Here is a 23,513-nt window from a genome sequence, read left to right as displayed (position 1 = left end):
TTCATGAATACTCAAAAAAGAAATTTAATATAAAAAAGAATAAAACACAGTTTACTTAACTTAGGCATCTTTGTCATGAAAATTGGCACTGAAGGAACAATGTAATTAACATCACAAAGAATTTGGGGAAAAGAAAGATTTGACCAATTACTTTCAAGTATCTCAAAAGAAATAAAGACTCAGGATTTTTAAAGCCGTTAAATGTACATAGCTGCCATACTAAATACTTAAAGCATGGTGCATTTTAAAAATTATTATATGTATACATTTTTTTATTTTTTCTTTTTTTTGAGATGGAGTCTCACTCTGTTGCCCAGGCTAGAGTGCATTGCACGATCTCAGCTCACTGAAACCTCCACCACCCGGGTTCAAGGGCATCCTGAGTAGCTGGGACTACAGGTACGCACCACTATGCTGGGCTAATTTTTGTATTTTTAGTAGAGATGGGGCTTCACCATATTGGCCAGGCTGGTCTTGAACTCCTGAATTCGTGATCCGCCTGCCTTGGCCTCCCAAAGTGCTGGGATTACAGGTGTGAGCCACTGTGCCTGGCCTAAAAATTATTATTTATAAAGTGCTTTTCAGTTTATAGGGTATTTCTACAAATAATTATTTTGTCCTCAATGTAAACTCCATGAGAGAAACATTATCATCCCCATTTTACATTTAAATTTTCTTTGATCACCTCATTTCCAGTAGCATTCACCTTTATTCCACTTTGACTGACTTCCTTCTAAATTTCATCTTGTGCTTGCCATCACTCAGAACCAACCCTTGAAAGTACTGCATGAGAATACTTTACTCTTGGTCTACAGTCTCCTACCTTCCCAGGCCTCTAATTCAATCATCCTTATTATACCCATTCTTCAACCCCATTGGAATGTCTAGGCCTTTCCCCCATCTAACAGTCTTTTTATCTTCACTTTCTTCCCTATCCAGCTTAGTGTCATGGTCATCATTTTAACCTTAGCTCTTATCCCACTGTCCTTTCTTTGCACAAATACAATAAAATATCTAACATAGATGAATCCAGCTGTTCAATGTGGCCTTGCCTATTCCTGAACTGTTGAACTCAAGCTGCTCAGCCGGCATCATGATACATTTACAGTATTAATTTCAACTGAATCTGCAATGTCCGCTGACTGAATCCTTTTATGTTTCATAGTCCATTGGCTCTCTAGTTCTCTACAATAGTTCTTTCAGATCTGTGTTTTTTTTTATTTTCCTCAAACTTCCAATCCTGTTATTTCAAAGAAAAATTGGAGGCTATTACATATATTTTTTGTTTTCCTCAAACTTCTGGTCTATTGTTTCAAAGAAAAAAATAGAAGCTGTTATGTAACTTTCTGCCACAGGTAAGAAATTAAACACAGAGAGGTTATGTAAATTGGTCAAAGTCCATAGTTAGTAAAGGGCAAAGCAAATCAGTGTGACTCTGTAGTCCATGCTCTTAACATCTACATTTAAGAGTGTCTCTCACTTTATCCATCTCAGTTACTGCCCTGCCATTCTTCTAGTTCTTCAAGGCAAAAGCCTAGGCTCCATGCTTGGCTCCTTCCTCACCTTCACTATCAACAACTAATTACCTGTCTACTTCTAACTTCACTGGCACTTTCTTAGAGCAAGATGCCACCATCATAGATTTCAGGAACAGCCTTCAAATGTGCTCCAATTCAATCCTGTTCTCTAGACTGAAGACAGTGTGAATAATCTTTCCAAATGCAAACCTACCCAAGCCAACCTACCAACTCCTTAGTTCAACGCTCACCAACTCCTTCATGTTTAATTCTTTAGACCAAAGGTTGATAAACTCTTTTCATAGAAGGCAATATAGTAAATATTTTAGGGCTTGTGTGCCATTCAGTGTCTATCCCAGACTTAATTCTGCTATTATGGCATGAAAGCCACTGTAAACAATATATAAACAAGTGGGCATGGCTTTGTTGCAATAACTTTACAAAAACAGGCAGTGGGCTAGATTTGGCTCACAGGCTGTAGTCTGCCAACCCCTGCTTTAGACATATCACATTGATTGGTTCCACTAACATTAAATACTTTCTGTGGGCTTGGGGCTGTGTTAATGACAAGTTAATGATACAGTGATGAACAAAATAGCCATGTTCTCTGCCTTCACAGAGCTTAAAATTTAGTTGGAATGGAGATACTAATTTTTTTAATTGCATAAATAGGTCAGGCATGGTGGCTTATGCCTGTAATCCCACCACTTTGGGAGGCTGAGGCGGGTAGATCACTCGCGTTCAGGAGATCGAGACCAGCCTGGCCAATATGGCAAAGACCCATCTCTACTAAAAATACAAAAATTAGCTGGGCACAGTGGCATGCACCTGTAATCCCAGCTACTCAGGAGGCTGAGGCAAGAGAATCACTGGAACCCAGGAGCAGAGGTTACAGTGAGCCAAGATTGCACCACTGCACTCCAGCCCAGGCAATAGAGCAAGACTCTGTCTCAAAAAAAAAAAATTGCATAAATATATAAAAATTCTACTATGATAAGGAAAAAAGAAAAATAATTAGTGCTATGGCAGCCTATGAGGTGGAATTGACCCTGACCCAGAAATTCAGAAGGGTTTACTGATGAATGTCATAAATGAGATGAGATTTGAAGAGGGGAAGAAAGGGTATTCTAGGATGAGAGATCAACATTTGGCTAGACCCTTAAATAGGAAGAAACCTGGCTCATTTCAGGACCTGAGAAAGGAAGTGTGGCTAGAATGGCTGAAGAGAGAAATGGGTCAGACCATGCATTTTGGGCCACATTCAGGATTTTCATCTTTATCCTAAGTACAATGAAAATCCATCAAATTATTTTGAGGAAGAAATAATAAGATCAGATTTCTATAGCAAAAAGAAAACTATCTCTGTTCACCACAAAAGCCTCAGCACTTAGATCTACATCTGACAAATTGTAGAGATACTATGCAGAAAACATATAAGAAGGGGAAGCAAGAGTAAATGTGGATAGATGACTTAGATGATAGTAATTTACACTGGGGTGATGAGGACAAATCTATGAAAAACACAGATTTTGATGATAGGAAATGAGAAAGGTTTAGTGATAGACTGTATTTGGTGGGAAAGCTGAAGAGGGAGCTATCAGCAATTCACTGAAAAGGAGAACACTGGAAGAAGGTCAGGTTTGGTGGGGAAATGAGAGTTTGATTTGGGAGTAGGTTAAGTATGAGATAACTTTGAGATATCCAGCAGGAGTTTTAGTGTTGTTGTTGTTGTTGCTGTTGTTGTTGTTGCTGTTGTTGTTGTTGTTGTTGTTTGAGACAGGGCCTGGCTCTGTCACACAGGCTGGAGTGCAGTGGCATGATCATGGCTTACTGCAGCTTCGACCCCCTGGGCTCAAGGGATTCAATCCTTCCCACCTCAGCCTCCTAAGCATCTGGGACTACAGACACACACCATCATGCCAGGCTAATTTTTGTATTTTCTTGTAGAGACAGAGTTTCGCCATGTTGCCCAGGATGGTCTCGAACTCTTATGCTCAAGCGATCTGCCTGCCTTGGCCTCCCAAAGTGCTGGGATTATAGGCACCTAGGTGGACATTTTAAATAAAGACGTGGGTATATAGACCTGGAATACAAAGAAGTCTGGGCTGGCAATATAAATTTGCTAACTGAATGTGTGGACTTGAGTATATACCTAAGAACACATAGCAGAACAAAAAGAAAAGGACCTGGCACTGAGCAGGTCATTTAAAAATGAAGTGTTTTGTCATTTAATACCTAGACAGCAAAGGATGAACTTGCAGAAGAAAAAGAAAAGGCAAACAGCCAAAGAGGTAAGAAAAAATCAGCAGAATGCCCTGACATGGAAGCCAGTGGAAAAGAGTATTTCAAGAAACAAGGTGAGTCAACAATGTGGAATGCTGCTGAAAATTCAAATAAGATAAACACTGAAAAACATTCATTGGAATTAGTGAAATGGAAGCCATTTGCAATCTTATTTCAAGTTGCAAAACCTCTTTAAGGTATTTCTCCTCAGCACATCTACCTGTGCTTCCCCCTACCTTCCAATAATGAAACAGAATCCATAAGATTCTCATAGTAAGACATGTGTATTGGGGGGTGGGCTCTGCATGGATCTGGAGAGGATTAAAAAACTAGAGCTTGAAGAGGAAAAAATTTGGCAGCTTAGACAAAAGCAGGTAGCCAAGCATCTGCAATCAAAGACAAATAGCAAAATGCAGAATACTACATAAAGGCAGCTCCTACTGGGGTAAAGCATAAAAATTGTGGCTAAGATAGGCCGAAGAGAGAAGTATATACACTCTTATTTTTAAGCAATGAATAATATGGTCTCATACATTTCATTCTTTGTTTAGCCATAATCACCAGGGATTTTGTCAGATTTCTTGGAGCTCATTTTCTAGCTAATGGATAATATGGTATATTATAGAGTCAGAGAGTACTTTTCTCAAATATATGCAACTAGATGAGAAATAGTATGTGACATCAGCAAGCATAATTCCTGGAATTTAAAAGGTACTCAGTATATATTGATTGAATTTGAATCATTATTACAATTATGAACTAATTTCAGACATGTTATTGATCCATATGCAGTGAAAATTTTGTTACCTTGAATATCATCATTGAATGTGCAATACTGGTTTCGATACTTGTTTAGGAGACGAAATGCATTCACATTGGCAAAATCTTCAAACTGAATAAGGCAATTCATGCCATACCTATGGGACAAAAACATTCATATTAGAAGAGGCTAATAAAATGCTATTTAAAAATAAACTTTTAAAATTAGCCCATAGAAATAGGAAAACATTATTTCCTTTTAAAGGTTCTATCTTGCTGCTTAAGTATAAATATGTAATATAATATCTGTTCAGTAAATATTTACATGCTTACTACAGAAAAGGCATTGTGTTGGCACTGTGAAATAACATAAAATCACCAAAATATGTTCCCTTTCCTTAAGGAATTTAACTTTTAACAGAAACAAAAATTTTTGAAGTAAATAAGAAGTAATATAAAAGTGGTATAAACAAGGAATGATAGGTGTTCCGAATATAGATATCACTTCTGGCTGTGATCAAAGACAAAGCAACAAATGAACTGAGTTTTAATGAATAGTTGTAATTTCAAAAGTAGAGATGTGGGGTTTTATAAGCTGAGGAAAAATAGAAGCAAAATAACTGAGGTGAAAGATAAAAAAGAAAAATTGTTTAAAAAATGGTTTAAAAGCCCTATTTGGCTGTAATGTGGTAGTAAATGTAATGGTGTAGTGAAAGATACGGTCAGATCTTCATTGTGGCCCTTCCATTCCTCCCATCTAGCTTCATGGGTAAACATGCTTTCTTCAGTCTCTTTTATTAGGGCACTGATAAAACATTCATGAAGGTTGAGTCCTCATGGGTTAATCACTTCCCAAAAGGCCCCATCTCTTAATACATTCACAATGGTGACTACATTTCAACATATACAACTTAACATGCAATAGCAATAATTAGACCATAGCAGCAGCTTTTACAAACCTTTTATTCTCCTGGTCTCCCAAGTCTCTACCAGTCACTACCTCAGTAAGATCAATGGTAGAGAGAACAATATTAACCTTCTCAGTTTTCCCCTACATTAAAATATTTTGTACTTTTATTTCTATTTTCCTTCTCAACTTGTGAGAATGATTCTTGCTTCCTTGTTTTGAACTTCCCTATGGACCTTACTGAATCAACTGCACCTCTCTATACTAACAGCTTCAATTTCTCCTTTACCACTGGTCCTTTCCTGTCTCCAGGCATTTTCAGGACTACCTGATTTTAAGACCACCTCCCTTGACCATGACAAAATCAAAGCTATAGCTACTTATCTTTCTTCCCCCTGATGTCAAACCTCTCAGAACAGAGAACGTTAAACCTTGCACTCATTTCTCACTTCTTGTCAACATTATAATTCAAGGACAGTCTCAAACTACTACCCCCCGATATCACAAGGCAGATGATTTTTCTCTCTTTTTCTTCTGATACGATAAAAAAACTCTGTCTGTTATTTCCCTTCAATTATGTTAATTTATATATAATTACATATTTATCCTGGGTAGACTATCTTTTTAAATTACTGTAAAATTCACAGGTGAAAACTGGCATTAACGTTTTATTATTATTGTTTTTTATTACTAGTGTAGCCTAGCACCTTTTTCTACGTCTATTCGTCATCTGTAATTCTTTCTGGAAGATTCTACGTTCACTTGTTCATTTTTATATTGTTATAGTTGTTTATTATTTCATAAGAATAGCACCTTCTGTTATATATGTTACAAATGGTTTTTCTAATCTAGTACACTGTGCCATTAATTATTTAGAGTGTTCCTAATTGTTTTCATCAAATAAATTTTAAATTTTTATGTGGTTAAGATCTTTCAATCCTTTTATTTATGGTTTCTCCTTTGATGAAATGCTTACAACAGCCTCCTCTACATATATTTATTTAACTATGAATGAAAAATTTCCTCAATTATATTATAGATTTAGAAAATAGTTAACCTCTAAATCTGGTATACTTTTACTGTTAGGCCATAGATTAAAAAAACAAGCTATACCAAAATTTCTGTTTTCTATATAATCACCCAACTATGCCAGCACCATTTATTTAACAGTCCATCCTTCTCCTCATCACCTATAATTAGATACTGTATTCTGATATATAGTAGGGTCTGTTTCTGTGCTTTCCTATTTTATTCTACTACTCCTGATGACAACAAATATGTTTTCCTTTATAAGATATTACACATACACACTTACTCTTCACAACCACTCTATGAAGTAAGCACTATTATTATTCTCAACCAATAGGTGAGGAAACAGGCACACAGGTATACCACATCGGTACTGCTCAGTAATGATAGTCTAACAGTAATGATTAGTCTTACTAATCTATCAAGAAAGAAATACCTCCCTGCTTTAATTCCTACAGCTTTATAGTGATTTTAATATTTGGTACTGTTAATCATCTTTTATCCTTCTTTTTAAGTGTTTACTTGGCTGTCATACTGGTTTATAAGCATAGACTCTGGAGTCAGAGCTCCTGGGATCAATCTTGTCCTCCTTACAGACCTTAACTGTTCTGTGCCTCTGATTTCCTATCAGAAAAATGAGAATAGTAACAGCCTATTACCATAAGGCTGTTAGCAGGATTAAATGAAGTGATAAACATTAAGCGCTCAATGCAATGACTGGCACATAAGTACTCTATAGCCACTTAAAAATCTACAGATTTTAAAAAATTATTTAATAGTAACAATAGAAGCCATAGGCAGGTAAATAATATTCTCAAAGGGCTAAGAGAAAATAACTGTCATCCTAGACAAAGCTATTCTTCAACAGTAAGGTTTATGCAGCCAAGAAACATATAAAAAAAAGCTCATCATCACTGGTCATTAGAGAAATACAAATCAAAACCACAATGAGATACCATCTCACCAATTAGTATGGTGATCATTAAAAACTCGGGAAACAACAGAAGCTGCAAAGGATGTGGAGAAATAGGAACGCTTTTACACTGTTAATGGGAGTGTTAATTAGTTCAACCATTGTGGAAGACAGTGTGACAATTCCTCAAGGATCTAGAATCAGAAATCCTATTTGACCCAGCAATCCCATTACTGGGTATATACCCAAAGGATTATAAACCATTCTACTATAAAGACACACGCACATGTATGTTTATTGCGGGACTATTCACAATAGCAAAGACTTGGGACCAACCCAAATGCCCATCAATGATAGACTGGATAAAGAAAATGAGGCACATATACGCCATGAAATACTATGCAGCCATAAAAACGGATGAGTTCATGTCCTTTGCAAGGACATGGATGAAGCTGGGAGCCATCATTCTCAGCAAACTAACACAAGAAGAGAAAACCAAACACAGCATGTTCTCGCTCATAAGTGGGAGTTGAAACAATGAGAACACATGGACACAGGGAGGGGAACATCATCACACCGGGGCCTGTTTGAGGGGGTGGGGCTAGGGGAGGGATAACATTAGGAGAAATACCTAATGTAGATGATGGGTTGATGGGTGCAGCAAACCACTGTGGCGCATGTATATCTATGTAACAAACCTGCACATTTGGCACATGTACCAGAACTTAAAGTATAATAATTACAAATAAATAAATAAATAAAATTAAGACATCTTTAGATAAATAAAAATCAAAAGACTTTTACTAAAGAAACTTCTAAAAGGTATATTTCAGAAAGAACAAAAATAACCCCCGTTTAAAAGGCCTATGTCTAATAAAATGGTAAAATGTAGGGAAATACAAGCAATTTTTATCCATATAAAATAGTAATAAAAATAAGTCTACTTCTAGCACGACAGAGTGAAGAAGTTGGCAAATTCATTCCCTAAACAGCAATGATATTGCAAGACAAAATATTTAAAACAACCATTTCAGTGCTCTATAAATCACTAAAGACAAAAAGAAGCAACAATTTAAAAGTAAAATGGGATAGTGGGGTCAATTCTTGAAGAGAACGTAAACTTTTTCTACTCCTTTTATGTATGACGCCGTTCATCCTCCAAGGAAATACTTTAGCTAGCTGTATTAATAATTATAAAAATGTTACTAAAAACTGGTAAAACCACTTCTATGGTTACAAATTATTACATTTTTTATAACCTAGCAGAGAAGAAAACTTCATCATAGCAACTAAGTACCCCAAACACAAATATCAGTCAATAATCACGAGGTGCTTGTAATGGCTCCTCTACTTCTCTGGTTTCTAAGCAGGCCTTTAGAAAGTAAAGACTGTGAGCCTTTGGAGAGTGCTGTCATATGGTTTGCTCCTAATGTACCATATGCTGGTGGTCTAGAAGCACTGGATGAGCTGTCATTATGTTCAGAAGGAGCAGAACTCTGTGGTCTCAGTATGTGAGGAGGAATCAGAGCCTTCTCAATTCTATTCCCGGATCTACTACTTACTTGGTTCTGCGGTTTTGTGCTTGTTACAATTTCTCTGTGGTTAAAACAAAATCCCTACAATATGGTTTGCCTTCAATGTTTAGGACATAATGTGGTCAGGCTATAAATTTATAATGTTTCTTAAGTGAAATCTGGGAATAGGCATAGGTAGTAAAATGGTGTACAGGATACCTTATCATTTACAAAAGTTTATTTTAGAAGTATCCCTTAGAAACTATATATCAGTTTTAGTTTCATGACTTTTCTCTACCTGGTAGTTAACTCTGACTTGACTCCTAAAGATTTACAGACAGGCATTCTGAATTCATTTTGTGATACAAGCATCTTGCATCATATAATAAAAGAAAGCCACGTAAGGGACAGTTAGTTCCAATTTGAACCCACTTTGTCACTATAAAATTATAAGTAGTGGAACACTGAGAATTTAGCCAATTCAATTCTACATAACTATGAAAAGAACCTACTATTTTATAATCAAAATACCACATAAAATACTAGGTGCAAATGGTTTTAAAAGTTAACAGAAATAGCACCCATAAAATTAACAGGTAAAAACTGCAGAGATTTTGCTCCTGTGGCATTGTTAAATCTGACAAATACCTTATTACAGTGACTAATCACTATATCTAGCCCTATGTGTCAGGCACTATGCTTCATACTTCACAGGGATTATCTCAACTCTGTCAGCAACTCAGTGAAGAAAGTAGCATTATTATCCATTTAACAGATAAAGAAATGAACTCAGTAAGATTAAAAGCCATGGTTGAGTTCATACTGCTAATAGGTGGTAAGGTCTGGACTGAACCACAGGGCCCAGTGCTATATATACTGGCTACCATAGAGCACCAACAGAGTTATCAAGTCAATGAAATGAATAGCATATTTACATCTGAAAATATTGCACTGATAAAATAAGGGTGTTATAATTTTATCATAAAACTATTAATAGCAAAAGAGTATTTGTATGCATTCAACATACCAGGTCCTTTTAATATAAGAAGTATATGAACAGATATTGGTGAGAACATGAATCTTTCTTCGATTATAACTGATCAAGAATTCACTGTAACCAGGTTAACCAAGCATGTTTCAATTTTTCCTGAGATATAGTAAAATGTTTTTATAGGATTCATTATATATGGAACATTCAAGATCTAGTGCACTTTAGCTCTGATGAGTACCTTAGGGATAACTTATTCCAAATTACTCATTTTTGATAATGTATTGAAGCTTGAGAGTGCTCAATGAATTAAGCAGCAAATAAGAAACATGGATCTTGCCCTGGAAATGCTCACTGGGAAAACAGTCTCATTGGGAAGACAAAAGTATGCAAGCAAATAACTTAAAGGAGGTTCAGATTAAAAGCAAAAGCAATGGCACACTGATCACTAAAGGACTGAGGGAAAACAACATGAATTAGGTGAGACTTAAGATGGGCCCTCGGTAGAATTCAAATAAGGAAAAGAGTGGAGTAAAGAATCAATCATAGAATAGAGGTCTCAAAGTTTGTACTGGGGAGATGACAAACATTAGCTTCAAGGACTTTAGAAGATCAGTATTGGTTGCTGAATTTCAGATGATGAATGGTCTTGAATGCTAGAATAAGTAATCTGAAGTTGACACAAGTTATCTCTGGCCAAGAACCATTCAAATTCAATTCTTCTTTGTAGGTAACAATGAAGAAGACGGATGTGTTAACTTCTTTCATAGCAATATAGCTTTTGCTCCTACTACTTTACTTCCATATTATTTTGTAACATTTAGACAGTCCTTTCATTTCTCTTACCATTCCTTTTATTATATTTTACTGTTACTTCTTAATTATTCTTTGTGACAGTAGAAATGATAAAGATTCAGCCATAATCATCCATTCTTTTCCCCCGTATTCTTAACCCCTCAAGTTTCTTGTATTCTTAAGGATTTGACAGCCATGTTTTACACAAATGACTTCTAAATTTATATCTCTGCTGCTGATCTTTCAAAGAAACAACTCTGTTTCCAAAATGATACCAAGGACTTGAAGAAATGTTATACTATGAATCTTTTTTCTTTTAGAATGAGAGATAAATAATTAAAACAGTATTTCCAACCATTTTTATTTAGTATTTATTTCTGTAAAAGCATCTATAGTATCAAAAAATCACACAACATTTATAGCAAGGACCAAAAAAACAGAATCACAAGCAAAATGGAATCACTACGTTTAGGTGTTGTCTGCTTTTCAAAAAAAATAGCAAACCTAAGAGATTCTGAGTTCCTTAAAATTCAACAAATTTTGAAGTTCCGTTTTATAACTAAAGTTGCTATTTAGTATATTTTACTAAAAAGCATTTAAAAAATCCTCCTTGTCTCCAAACTTCATGAAACTTTTTCCCTTGTGATTTTAATTTTATTATTTTGTTGTTGTTTTTAAACTTTTATTTTAGGTTCAGGGGTTCACGTATAAGGTAGTTTTATAGGTAAATTCATGTCATGGGGGTTTGTTGTACAGATTATTTTATCACCTAGATGCTAAGCCTAGTACACAAGTAGTTACTTTTTCTTCTCCTCTTCCTCTTCTGATCCTCCACCCTCTGGGGTGGAGACGAGAACACATGGACACTAGGCCCCAGTGTCTGTTGTGTCCCTCTTTGTGTTCAAGTGTTCTCATTATTTTAGCTCCCACTTATAAGTAAGAACATACACTACTTGGTTTTCTGTTCCTGCATTAGTTTGTTACGGATAATGGCCTCTAGCTCCATCCATGTTCCTGCAAAGGATGTGATCTCATTCTTTTTTATGGCTGCATAATATTCCATGGTGTATAAGTACCACATTTTCTTTATCCAGTGTATCACTGATGGGCATTTAGGTTGATGCCATGTCTTTGCTCTTGTGAATAGTGCTCCAATAAACAAAAAATATGTGCGCATGTATCTTTGTGGTAAAATAATTTATATTCTTTTGGGTATATATCCACTAATGGGATTGCTGGGTCAAATGGTACTTCTGTTTTTATTTCTTTAAGGAATCTCCATATTGCTTCCACAATGGCTGAACTAATTTACACTCCCACCAGCTGTATAAGCATTTCCTTTGCTCTGCACCCTTGCCAGGATCTGTTATTTTTTTACTTTTTATTAATAGCCATTCTGACTGGTATGACATGGTATCTCATTATGGTTTAGATTTGCATTTCTCTAATGATCAGTGATATTGAGCTCTTTTTCATATGCTTATTGGCCGTATGTATGTTCTTTTGAAAAGTGTCTCTTCATGTTCTTTGCCTACTTTTTAATAGGGTTGTTTTTTTCTTGTAGATTTAAGTTCCTTAAAATTCTGGATATTAGACCTTTGTCAATTGCATAGTTTGCAACTATTTTCTCCCATTCTGTAGGTTCTTTGTTTACTCTGTTGATAATTTTTTTTTCTTTTTTTTTTTTTTTTTTGCTGTGGAAAAGCTCTTTAGTTTAATTAGATCCCATTTGTACATTTTTGCTTTTGTTGTGATTACTTTTGCCATCTTTGTCATGAAATCTTTGCCTGTTCCTATGTTCAGACAGCCATTTTTCAGTAAAGCAAGGAGGTAAAGGGAACATCCAGTGAGGAAGTGAGGAGGTAGGGAGCCTGTTGTTAAAGTGTGGGTTTCCAGGTAAACAGTGGAAAGATCTGAGAAGAAGAAGAGTGTTGGGAGTCTGGTTTAGGGAAGATGAAGCACAAAACATGACGTATGAAAAAGCATAGGCCGGGAGCGGTGGCTCATGCCTGTAATCCCAGCACTTTGAGAGGCCGAGGCAGATGGATCACCTGAGGTCAGGAGTTTGAGACCAGCCTGGCCAACCTGGTGAAACCCTGTCTCTACTAAAAATACAAAAATTAGCTAGGCATGGTGGTGGGCGCTTGTAATCCCAGCTACTTGGGAGGCTGAGGCAGGAGAATCGCTTGAACCCAGGAGGCGGAGGTTGCAGTGAGCCGAGATTGCACCACTGCACTCCAGCCTGGGCAACAGAGTGAGAATCCATCTCGGAAAAAAAAAAAAGAAAAGAAAAAAGAAAAAGCATGACGTATGTGCAGGCATACATGAAAAGAGACAAATGACATGTTATTTTTACATTTTAATAGGCAACCAAGTATAACAATAATGTGAAGCAAGACTTTCTAATTATGTGCACAGGCCATCTGATAGATGGCAAAGGTGGAGCATGGGGAGATGAGTATGTGAAAGAGGGAACATCATGGCCTCTGAGCTGAAGGCAGCATGGGTACAGGCTCAAATCCTCAGAGAAGCTTTGGCTCTAAAGGACTTATCTGTGCTTCAACATACCACTGTATTCTTATCTTCTATTTCTAGTTTGTACCATTCCTTATGCCTAAAATGCCTTCATATAAGGGATGCAGAAATTTAGAAAATGCTTTTATAAACTCCATGTGCAAACTTACAATAGAGAATTAAAGGTCTCCCCAAATGCATGTTCCAGTAAATATCTCATCTCCAACCTCAATCATGTCATTTACTTCTGTAGTCTGAATCACTAAATCTGTGTCTTTTTCTCCATTTAGTCTGAATCAAACTGTTTATTTCTAAAAGCCAGCAACTTCTACAAAACACTAAGGGTCACATATTCAGCAGAAAAGAGAATTGTATATTATTTTACTGTATAATATTACAGTCATAAAATTTTAGATCTAGAAATGTCCTCAGAGACCATTTAGCAATAACTAATGACCAGGAAGGTTAAAAACCACCCAAGGTTCCAGAAAAATATATGTTAGTGAATATTGCCATCTAAGAGAAAAGCCAGAGGGACTAAGTCCAATAGCCACATATGGTAGAGTAGACCTTTTTTGTAATGTAGTAAGATACATTCTATCTTATTTCATACTATAAGAATACAGAATATTTTCAGGTAAGTTTATCAGAATTTATTACCAGCACATCTCATTTTATTGTGCTTTGCTTTACTGCACTTTGAAGATACTGCAATTTTTTTACAAATTGAAGATTTGTGACAACCCTTGTCGAGCAAATCTATTGGGACCATTTTTTCCAACAGAATGTACTCACTTTGTGTCTCTGTCACATTTTGGTAATGCTCCCAATATTTCAAACTTTTGCAGTATTATTATATGTGTTATGATGATCTGTGATCAGTGATCTTTTATGTTACCATTGTAACTGCATATAAGATGGCAAACTTAATCAATAAATGTTGTGTATGTTCTGACTGCTCCACTGACTGGCCATACCCATGACTCTCCTTCTCCTCAAACCTCCCTATTCCCTGAGACACAACACTATTGAAATTAGGCCAATTAACAACCCCACAATAGCCTTTAAGTGTTCAAGTCAAAGGAAGAGTCACACATCTTTTTAAATCAAAAGCTTGAAATGGTTAAGTTTAGTGAGAAAGGAATGTTGAAAGCTGAGACGGGACAAAAGTTAGACCTGTTGTACGAAGCAGTTAGCCAAGTTGTGAATGCGAAGGAAAAGTCCTTGAAGTAAACTAAAAGCGCCATACTAGTGACCACAGAAATGATAAGACAGCAAAAAGCGTCTTTTTTTGGGAGTCTTTTGATAGGGAGAAAGTTTGAGTGACCTGGATAGATTAAACCAGTCACAACATTTCCTTAAGCCAAAGCCTAATCCATAGCAAGGCCCTAACTCTCTTCAATTCTATAAAGGCTGAGAAAGGTAAGGAAAATGCAGAAGAAAAGTTTGATGCTAGCAGAGTCTGATCTGTGAAGTTTAAGGAAAACAGCTGTCAACATATAACATAACATAACACAACATAACATAACATAATGTAACGTAACGTAACGTAACGTAACGTAACGTAACATAACATAACATAACAAGGTGAAGCAGAAAGTACCGATGTAGAAGCTACAGCAAGTTATCCAGAAGATCTACCTAAGCTCATAAATGAAGGTGGTTAAATTAAAGACCAGATTCAAAATGGAGACAAAATAGCCTTCTGCAGAAAGATGATGCCACCTAACCCTTTCACAGCTAGAAAGAAGTCAGTGTCTGGCTTCAAAGCTTCAAAGAATAGGCTGACACCCTTGTTAAGGTCTAATGCAGCTGGTGACGTTAATCTGAAGCCAATGCTCATTTACCATGTTGAAAAACATAGGTCCCTTAAGAATTATGCTAAATAGACTCTGTCTGTGCTCTATAAATGAAACAACAAAGCCTGGGTAACAACATATCTGTTTACAGCATGGTTTACTGAATATCTTAAGTCCACTAATGAGACCTACTGCTCAGAAAAATAAGATTCCTTTCAAAATATTGCTGCTTATTGACAATGCACCTAGTCAGCTGAAGAGCTCTGATAGAGATGTCCCAGAACAATGTTTTCAGCCCTGCGAACACAACATCTATTCTGCAGCCCATACACAGAGAGGCAATTTAAACTTTCAAGTCTTATTATATAGAAAAGGTACTTCCTAAAGCTATTGCTACCCTAGACAATAATTCCTCTTATGAATTTAGGCAAAGTAAATTGAAAACCTCTGGAAAGGGTTTACCATTCGAGATGTCACTAAGAACATTTGTGATTCATGGAAGGAGGTCAAAACATCAACATTACTGGGAGTTTGGAAGAAGCTAATTCCAACCCTCATGGATGACTCTGAAGGGTTCAAGACTTTAGCAGAGGAAGTCACTGCAGATGTGGTGGAAATAACAAGTAGAACCAGAATTAGAAGTGGAGCTTGAAGATGGGACTGAATTGCTGCAATCTCATGATAAAACCTGAATGGCTGTGGAATTGCTTCTTCTGGATGAGCAAAGAAAGTGTTTTTTTGAGATGAAATTTACTTCTGGTGAAGATGCTATGAATACTGTTGAAACCACAACAATTTAGAATATTTAGATTTGGAATATCACATAAACTCAGTAGATAAAGGAACAACCTGGTTTGAAAGGATTGACGCCAATATTGAAAGAAGTTCTACTGTGGATATAATGCTGTCAAACGGCATTGCATGCTACAGAGAGATCTCTCAGGAAGGAAGAGTCAATTGATGCTGCAAACTCCATTATTGTCCTATTTTCAGAAATTACCACACTCACCCAACCTTCAGTAACCACCATTCTAATCAGTCAGCAGCTATCCACATCAAAGCAAGACCCTCCACCAGCAAAAAGATTATGACTCTCTGAAGGCTCAGATGATCATTCATATTTAATAGCAATAAAGTTATTTCTTAATTAATGAGACAAACTTTTTAAACACAACGCTAGTGCATACTTAGTATGCTACAGTATAGTGTAAACACAAGTGAGGTTTTTTTTTTTTTTTTTGGAGACAGGGTCTCACTGCATCATCCAGGCTGGAGTGCAGTGGCATGATCACAACTCACCGCAGCCTCAACATCCCAGGGTCAAGTAATCCTCCCATTTCAGCCTCCCTAGTGGCTGGGACCACAGGAGTGTGCCACTGTGCCTGGCTAATTTTTCTTTTAATGTTTTTTAGAGACAAGTGCTCACTACATTGCCCAGGCTGGTCTCAAACTCCTCAGCTCAAACTATTCACCCACCTTGGCCTCCCAAAGTGCTGGGACTACAGGCATGAGTCACCGGGCCTGGCCTTAAACATAACTTTTATATTCACTGAGAAACCAAAAAATTCATGTGACTTGCTTTATTGTAATATTTGTTTTATTGTGGTTGTCTGGAACCAAAGCTGCAATATCTTTGAGGTATGCCTGTATTCAAATGAATATGAATGTTATTTATCTTTCTGTGCACACTTTCAGACTATATAATTTATGCAATGTTGCTGCAACCGCTCAACTGCTTTCAACTACAAGGTGAATTTAAAATCAATTTTATTGCTTGATAGTTATATCTTGTAGGTAATTTTCTATCCCTTTTCCTCATTGGCAATAACAGATTTGAACAAGTATTTTGTGAACTATAACTGAATATGAATACTAATTGGATCAATATTCTCATTCTGATTATTCTCAAAAGTCAATATCCACTTCAAAGGATTTTTCCTGAAATGTCACCATTATGATACTTAAAATAATTGCTTGTAGGTTACATAATCTTCAAAGAGGCATTCTAAAAGTATAATGAACATTAGCAGTTATCATTATACAGCGTTCCAGAGTACTACCTAGAAAAAGATAACAATCATTCAGATCTTTGTTTTTAAAAAAATTAAACTATTTTATAGTGAGACCTCAAAATCAAAAGAAAAATTAAAAAAGGACTTTGCATGTATAACTGCTTAAAATAAAAACTTTGAAAGCCAATATCCATTCTTAGGCCACAGAGTAATAGAAATCCATGCATATTATTCAAGAATAATCAGAATGGTATATTTAGAAATAGGTGAAAGCACAAATCCAATGTAAAGTACAAGTCTAGCTTCGCTGGCACAATCAGCTGGAATAATGTCAAAGTCTGAATACTAACCATCTTCCATAATTAGCACTCACCTCTCAATAACATGTCCTGAGTTACGTCTATTTATAATTCCAAATTAATAGTGTTTCTTATGGCAGTATTATTGTCTAATACTAATTAAATGCCAAAATATTATGTTCCCTGTTTTATAAATAAGCTCTTTTCCTCTCATATACTGAGGATATCATGAACTAAGCCATCATACGTCCAGTGGTATTGAAGATATTTAAGCCCAAACTGTTTTAGAATTGTTTCCATTGGCACCTGTATGGGTGCAATTACCTGCATGCCAATCTCTACCCACCCTTAACACAGTGCAGTAATTAGTTGATTTAATCTGATATACTACTAAAATTAGAATTCTATTGGCAGAGTCTCTGCTTCATTCCTAACAATTTTTAGGGACAAAACATGATGCCATCTATGTAGTTCTAATAATTGTTTTGACTTCCTTTCACATTAAACCATTTATGAATGACTCTGGAACTTTTTTTGAAATAACAAGAATGCTTATATTTCAGCCTAAATTTTCAAGAATGCAACTTCGTCTCTGCCAAATTGACAAATTTCCATAATCTGATTAACAAAGCTATATTTTAGGTAGTTTATCTTTTAGGAAGGGTAATTTTGGTAGTTTACTGAGTTTACTACTAACATAGGGATGTGTGGAAGCTCAATAATTTATCATTTTTAAACTAATAATTTTATTCTGGTATCACTGAGAAACATAAACCAATACAAGAAATTTCTGTGCCTAAAACAATACTTACCAAAAAGAACCCAATAATCCCGCAGATTGTTACAAACAAATTGAGCCTTTTGGGTTAAAATCTCAAGTCTCTCCACTGCCCTTCTAAGAATTCCTTGTGCAATTCTAAATCAATAAAAAGAACTGGAAAAAGTATACTCAACAGAGATCAAATGAACAACCCCAGGCCACTTATTACGAAGCAAAATACTCAGGTTTTGAAAAAGTCTGACCCTGTCAGTAACCTGATTAGTCAAAGAGGAAATAAAAATCTGATAATTTTCCTCTCAGTGCAGCCCAGTCAGAGAACAGTTTTAGCCTCTCTGATGAAAAATGTCTAACTAAAACTATGTCTCTTAATGAGGCATACATGACAAGATGTATAAATTTTGCATTTTCTAGATAGGAGTATTTTGGGCCAACTGTTTTCCAGAGATGTGTAAGAAACATAAATAACTTCTGAAACAGATAATTATGGTTCATGTTGGCAAATGCCTTAGAATTCCATTCTCACTTCTGAAACTAATAGACTAATATGGTCAAAACAAATACTGAATAAATCTCTCATATATTGTTTTCTTTTTATATATAAACATAGATATTCTGTATATGTGATATCCATTGATAATCCGTTGAAAAATATTAGCAGAACAAGGACAGAGATATATATATATATGATAGTCATTTATTAAAAGCCAATAGGTCCAACATTCTCCTCACTCAAACAGCATAAGTGACCAATTCAAGTGTCACATTCTTCTTTTTTTCATACTCCATTAGAGTTTATACCGAATAATGAAACTGAAAAAAGGTGGCATGCTCTATAAAGAAAATACATCTGCTTTTACATTCTATATGTTCTAAATTGCCACTCTTCATTCCTTTTCTTTTTGAAGTTGTTTGCTAAACTGCAGAACAGATCAGGTCCCAGATTGCTTTTTTTTTTTATTATTATTATACTTTAGGTTTTAGGGTACATGTGCACAATGTGCAGGTTGGTTACATATGTATCCATGTGCCATGTTGGTTTGCTGCACCCATTAACTCGTCATTTAGCATTACGTATATCTCCTAATGCTGTCCCTCCCCCTCCCCCTACCCCACAACAGTCCCCGGAGTGTGATGTTCCCCTTCCTGTGTCCATGAGTTCTCATTGTTCAATTCCCACCTATGAGTGAGAACATGCGGTGTTTCGTTTTTTGTCCTTGCGATAGTTTACTGAGAATGATGGTTTCCAGTTTCATCCATGTCCCTACAAAGGACATGAACTCATCATTTTTTATGGCTGCATAGTATTCCATGGCGTACATGTGCCACATTTTCTTAATCCAGTCTATCGTTTTTGGACATTTGGGTTGGTTCTAAGTCTTTGCTATTGTGAATAGTGCCGCAATAAACATACGTGTGCATGTGTCTTTATAGCAGCATGATTTATAGTCCTTTGGGTATATACCCAGTAATGGGATGGCTGGGTCAAATGGTATTTCTAGTTCTAGATCCCTGAGGAATCGCCACACTGATTTCCACAATGGTTGAACTAGTTTACAGTCCCACCAACAGTGTAAAAGTGTTCCTATTTCTCCACATCCTCTCCAGCACCTGTTGTTTCCTGACTTTTTAATGATGGCCATTCTAACTGGTGTGAGATGGTATTTCATTGTGGTTTTGATTTGCATTTCTCTGACGGCCAGTGATGATGAGCATTTCTTCATGTGTTTTTTGGCTGCATAAATGTCTTCTTTTGAGAAGTGTCTGTTCATGTCCTTCGCCCACTTTTTGATGGGGTTGTTTGTTTTTTTCTTGTAAATTTGTTTGAGTTCATTGTAGATTCTGGATATTAGCCCTTTGTCAGATGAGTAGGTTGCAAAAATTTTCTCCCATTCTGTAGGTTGCCTGTTCACTCTGATGGTAGTTTCTTTTGCTGTGCAGAAGCTCTTTAGTTTAATTAGATCCCATTTGTCAATTTTGGCTTTTGTTGCCATTGCTTTTGGTGTTTTAGACAGGAAGTCTTTGCCCACGACTATGTCCTGAATGGTATTGCCTAGGTTTTCTTCTAGGGTTTTTATGGTTTTAGGTCTAACATGTAAGTCTTTAATCCATCTTGAATTAATTTTTGTATAAGGTGTGAGGAAGGGATCCAGTTTCAGCTTTCTTCATATGGCTAGCCAGTTTTCCCAGCACCATTTATTAAATAGGGAATCCCTTCCCCATTTCTTGTTTTTGTCAGGTTTGTCAAAGATCAGATAGTTGCAGATATGCAGCATTATTTCTGTGGGCTCTGTTCTGTTCCATTGATCTATGTCTCTGTTGTGGTACCAGTACCATGCTGTTTTGGTTACTGTAGACTTGTAGTATAGTTTGAAGTCAGGTAGCGTGATGCCTCCAGCCTTGTTCTTTTGGCTTAGGATTGACTTGGTGATGCAGGCTCTTTTTTGGTTCCATATGAACTTTAAAGTAGTTTTTTCCAATTCTGTGAAGAAAGTCATTGGTAGCTTGATGGGGATGGCATTGAATCTATAAACTACCTTGGGCAGTATGGCCATTTTCATGATATTGATTCTTCCAACCCATGAGCATGGAATGTTCTTCCATTTGTTTGTATCCTCTTTTATTTCATTGAGCAGTGGTTTGTAGTTCTCCTTGAAGAGGTCCTTCACATCCCTTGTAAGTTGGATTCCTAGGTATTTTATTCTCTTTGAAGCAATTGTGAATGGGAGTTCACTCATGATCTGGCTCTCTGTTTGTCTGTGATTGGTGTACAAGAATGCTTATGACTTTTGTACACTGACTATGTATCCTGAGACTTTGCTGAAGTTGCTAATCAGCTTAAGGAGATTTTGGGCTGAGACAATGGGGTTTTCTAGATATACAATCATGTCATCTGCAAACAGGGACAATTTGACTTCCTCTTTTCCTAATTGAATACCCTTTATTTCCTTCTCCTGCCTGATTGCCCTGGCCAGAACTTCCAGCACTATGTTGAATAGGAGTGGTAAGAGAGGGCATCCCTGTCTTGTGCCAGTTTTCAAAGGGAATGCTTCCAGTTTTTGCCCATTCAGTATGACATTGGCTGTGGGTTTGTCATAGATAGCCCTTATTATTTCGAGATACGTCCCATCAATACCTAATTTATTGAGAGTGTTTAGCATGAAGGGTTGTTGAATTTTGTCAAAGGCCTTTTCTGCATCTATTGAGATAATCATGTGGTTTTTGTCTTTGGGTCTGTTTATATGCTGGATTACATTTATTGATTTGCGTATGCTGAACCAGCCTTGAATCCCAGGGATGAAGCCCACTTGAGCATGGTGTATAAGCTTTTTGATGTGCTGCTGGATTCGGTTTGCCAGTATTTTATTGAGGATTTTTGCATCAATGTTCATCAAGGATATTGGTCTGATATTCTCCTGTTGGTTGTGTCTCTGCCAGGCTTTGGTATCAGGACAATGCTGGCCTCATAAAATGTGTTAGGGAGGATTCCCTCTTTTTCTATCGATTGGAATAGTTTCAGAAGGAATGGTACCAGTTCCTCCTTGTACCTCTGGTAGAATTCGGCTGTGAATCCATCAGGTCCTGGACTCTTTTTGGTTGGTAAGCTATTGATTATTGCCACAATTTCAGAGCCTGTTATTGGTCTATTCAGAGATTCAACTTCTTCCTGGTTTAGTCTTGGGAGGGTGTATTTGTCAAGGAATTTATCCATTTCTTCTAGATTTTCTAGTTTATTTGCATAGAGGTGTTTGTAGTATTCTCTGATGGTAGATTGTATTTCTGTGGGATCGGTGGTGATATCCCCTTTTTCATTTTTTATTGCATCTATTTGATTCTTCTCTCTTTTCTTCTTTATTAGTCTTGCTAGCGGTCTATCAATTTTGTTGATCTTTTCAAAAAACCAGCTCCTGGATTCATTAATTTTTTGAAGGGTTTTTTGTGTCTCTATTTCCTTCAGTTCTGCTCTGATTTTAGTTATTTCTAGCCTTCTGCTAGCTTTTGAATGTGTTTGCTCTTGCTTTTCTAGTTCTTTTAATTGTGATGTTAGGGTATCAATTTTGGATCTTTCCTGATTTCTCTTGTAGGCATTTAGTGCTATAAATTTCCCTCTACATACTGCTTTGAATGTGTCCCAGAGATTCTGGTATGTTTTGTCTCTGTTCTCGTTGGTTTCAAAGAACATCTTTATTTCTGGCTTCATTTCATTATGTACCCAGTAGTCATTCAGGAGCAGGTTGTTCAGTTTCCATGTAGTTGAGTGGTTTCGAGTGAGCTTCTTAATCCTGAGTTCTAGTTTGATTGCACTGTGGTCTGAGAGACAGAGCACTAAACATGGAAAGGAACAACTGGTACCAGCCACTGCAAAAACATGCCAAATTGTAAAGACCATCAAGGCTAGGAAAAAACTGCATCAACTAACGAGCAAAATAACCAACTAACATCATAATGACAGGATCAGATTCACACATAACAATATTAACTTTAAATGTAAATGGGCTAAATGCTCCAATTAAAAGACACAGACTGGCAAATTGGATAAGGAGTCAAGACCCATCGGTGTGCTGTATTCAGGAAACCCATCTCATGTGCAGAGACACACATAGACTCAAAACAAAGGGATGGAGGAAGATCTATCAAGCAAATGGAAAACAAAGAAAGGCAGGGGTTGCAATCCTAGTCTCTGATAAAATAGACTTTAAACCAACAAAGATCAAAAGAGACAAAGAAGGCCATTACATAATGGTAAAGGGATCAATTCAACAAGAAGAGCTAACTATCCTAAATATATATGCATCCAACACAGGAGCACCCAGATTCATAAAGCAAGTCCTGAGTGACCTACAAAAGGGACTTAAACTTCCGCACAATAATAATGGGAGATTTTAACACCCCACTGTCAACATTAGACAGATCAACGAGACAGAAAGTTAACAAGGATATCCAGGAATTGAACTCAGCTCTGCACAAAGTGGACCTAATAGATATCTACAGAACTCTCCACCCCAAATCAACAGAATATGCATTTTTTTCAGCACCACACCACACCTATTCCAAAATTGACCACATAGTTGGAAGTAAAGCTTTCCTCAGCAAATGTAAAAGAACAGAAATTACAACAAACTGTCTCCCAGATTTCTTGTTAAATGATCTACTCATCTCTTTTCTGCCTAAGGCCTTCTCAAAAATAAAAAAATTGATATTTATATAGGACAAATCCTATAAAGAAAATGCCTGAAAAATCTAAATATTGATAATAAAATCTATAAAGTTGCCTAGATAAACAATAAGGTATTATAGTAGTTTTATTTCAGGGTAAGACTTTTTCTGTGCCTTGCTTTCTTTTAAATTAACTTAAATGATGTATTATTTACATACAATAAAAGTACCTCTATTAAGTATACAATT

At 36.3% G+C, this 23,513-nt stretch overlaps 1 protein-coding gene across 1 annotated transcript in view; it reads right to left on the bottom strand.

Annotated features, from left to right (window-relative positions):
- ME1 (malic enzyme 1) overlaps positions 1 to 23,513 on the bottom strand; it is a 217,811-nt gene that overhangs the window by 35,673 nt on the left and 158,625 nt on the right. The window contains exon 7 of the mRNA XM_003258282.3: positions 4,608 to 4,717. Coding sequence (XP_003258330.1) covers positions 4,608 to 4,717 — 110 coding nt within the window. The remainder of the gene's footprint in view (positions 1 to 4,607; positions 4,718 to 23,513) is intronic.

This window comes from Nomascus leucogenys, chromosome 18, assembly GCF_006542625.1.
Source record: "Nomascus leucogenys isolate Asia chromosome 18, Asia_NLE_v1, whole genome shotgun sequence".
Taxonomy (NCBI): Eukaryota; Metazoa; Chordata; class Mammalia; order Primates; family Hylobatidae; genus Nomascus; species Nomascus leucogenys.
The sequence above is the reverse complement of the archived record's forward strand: the minus strand, read 5'-3'. Positions and strand labels throughout refer to the sequence as shown.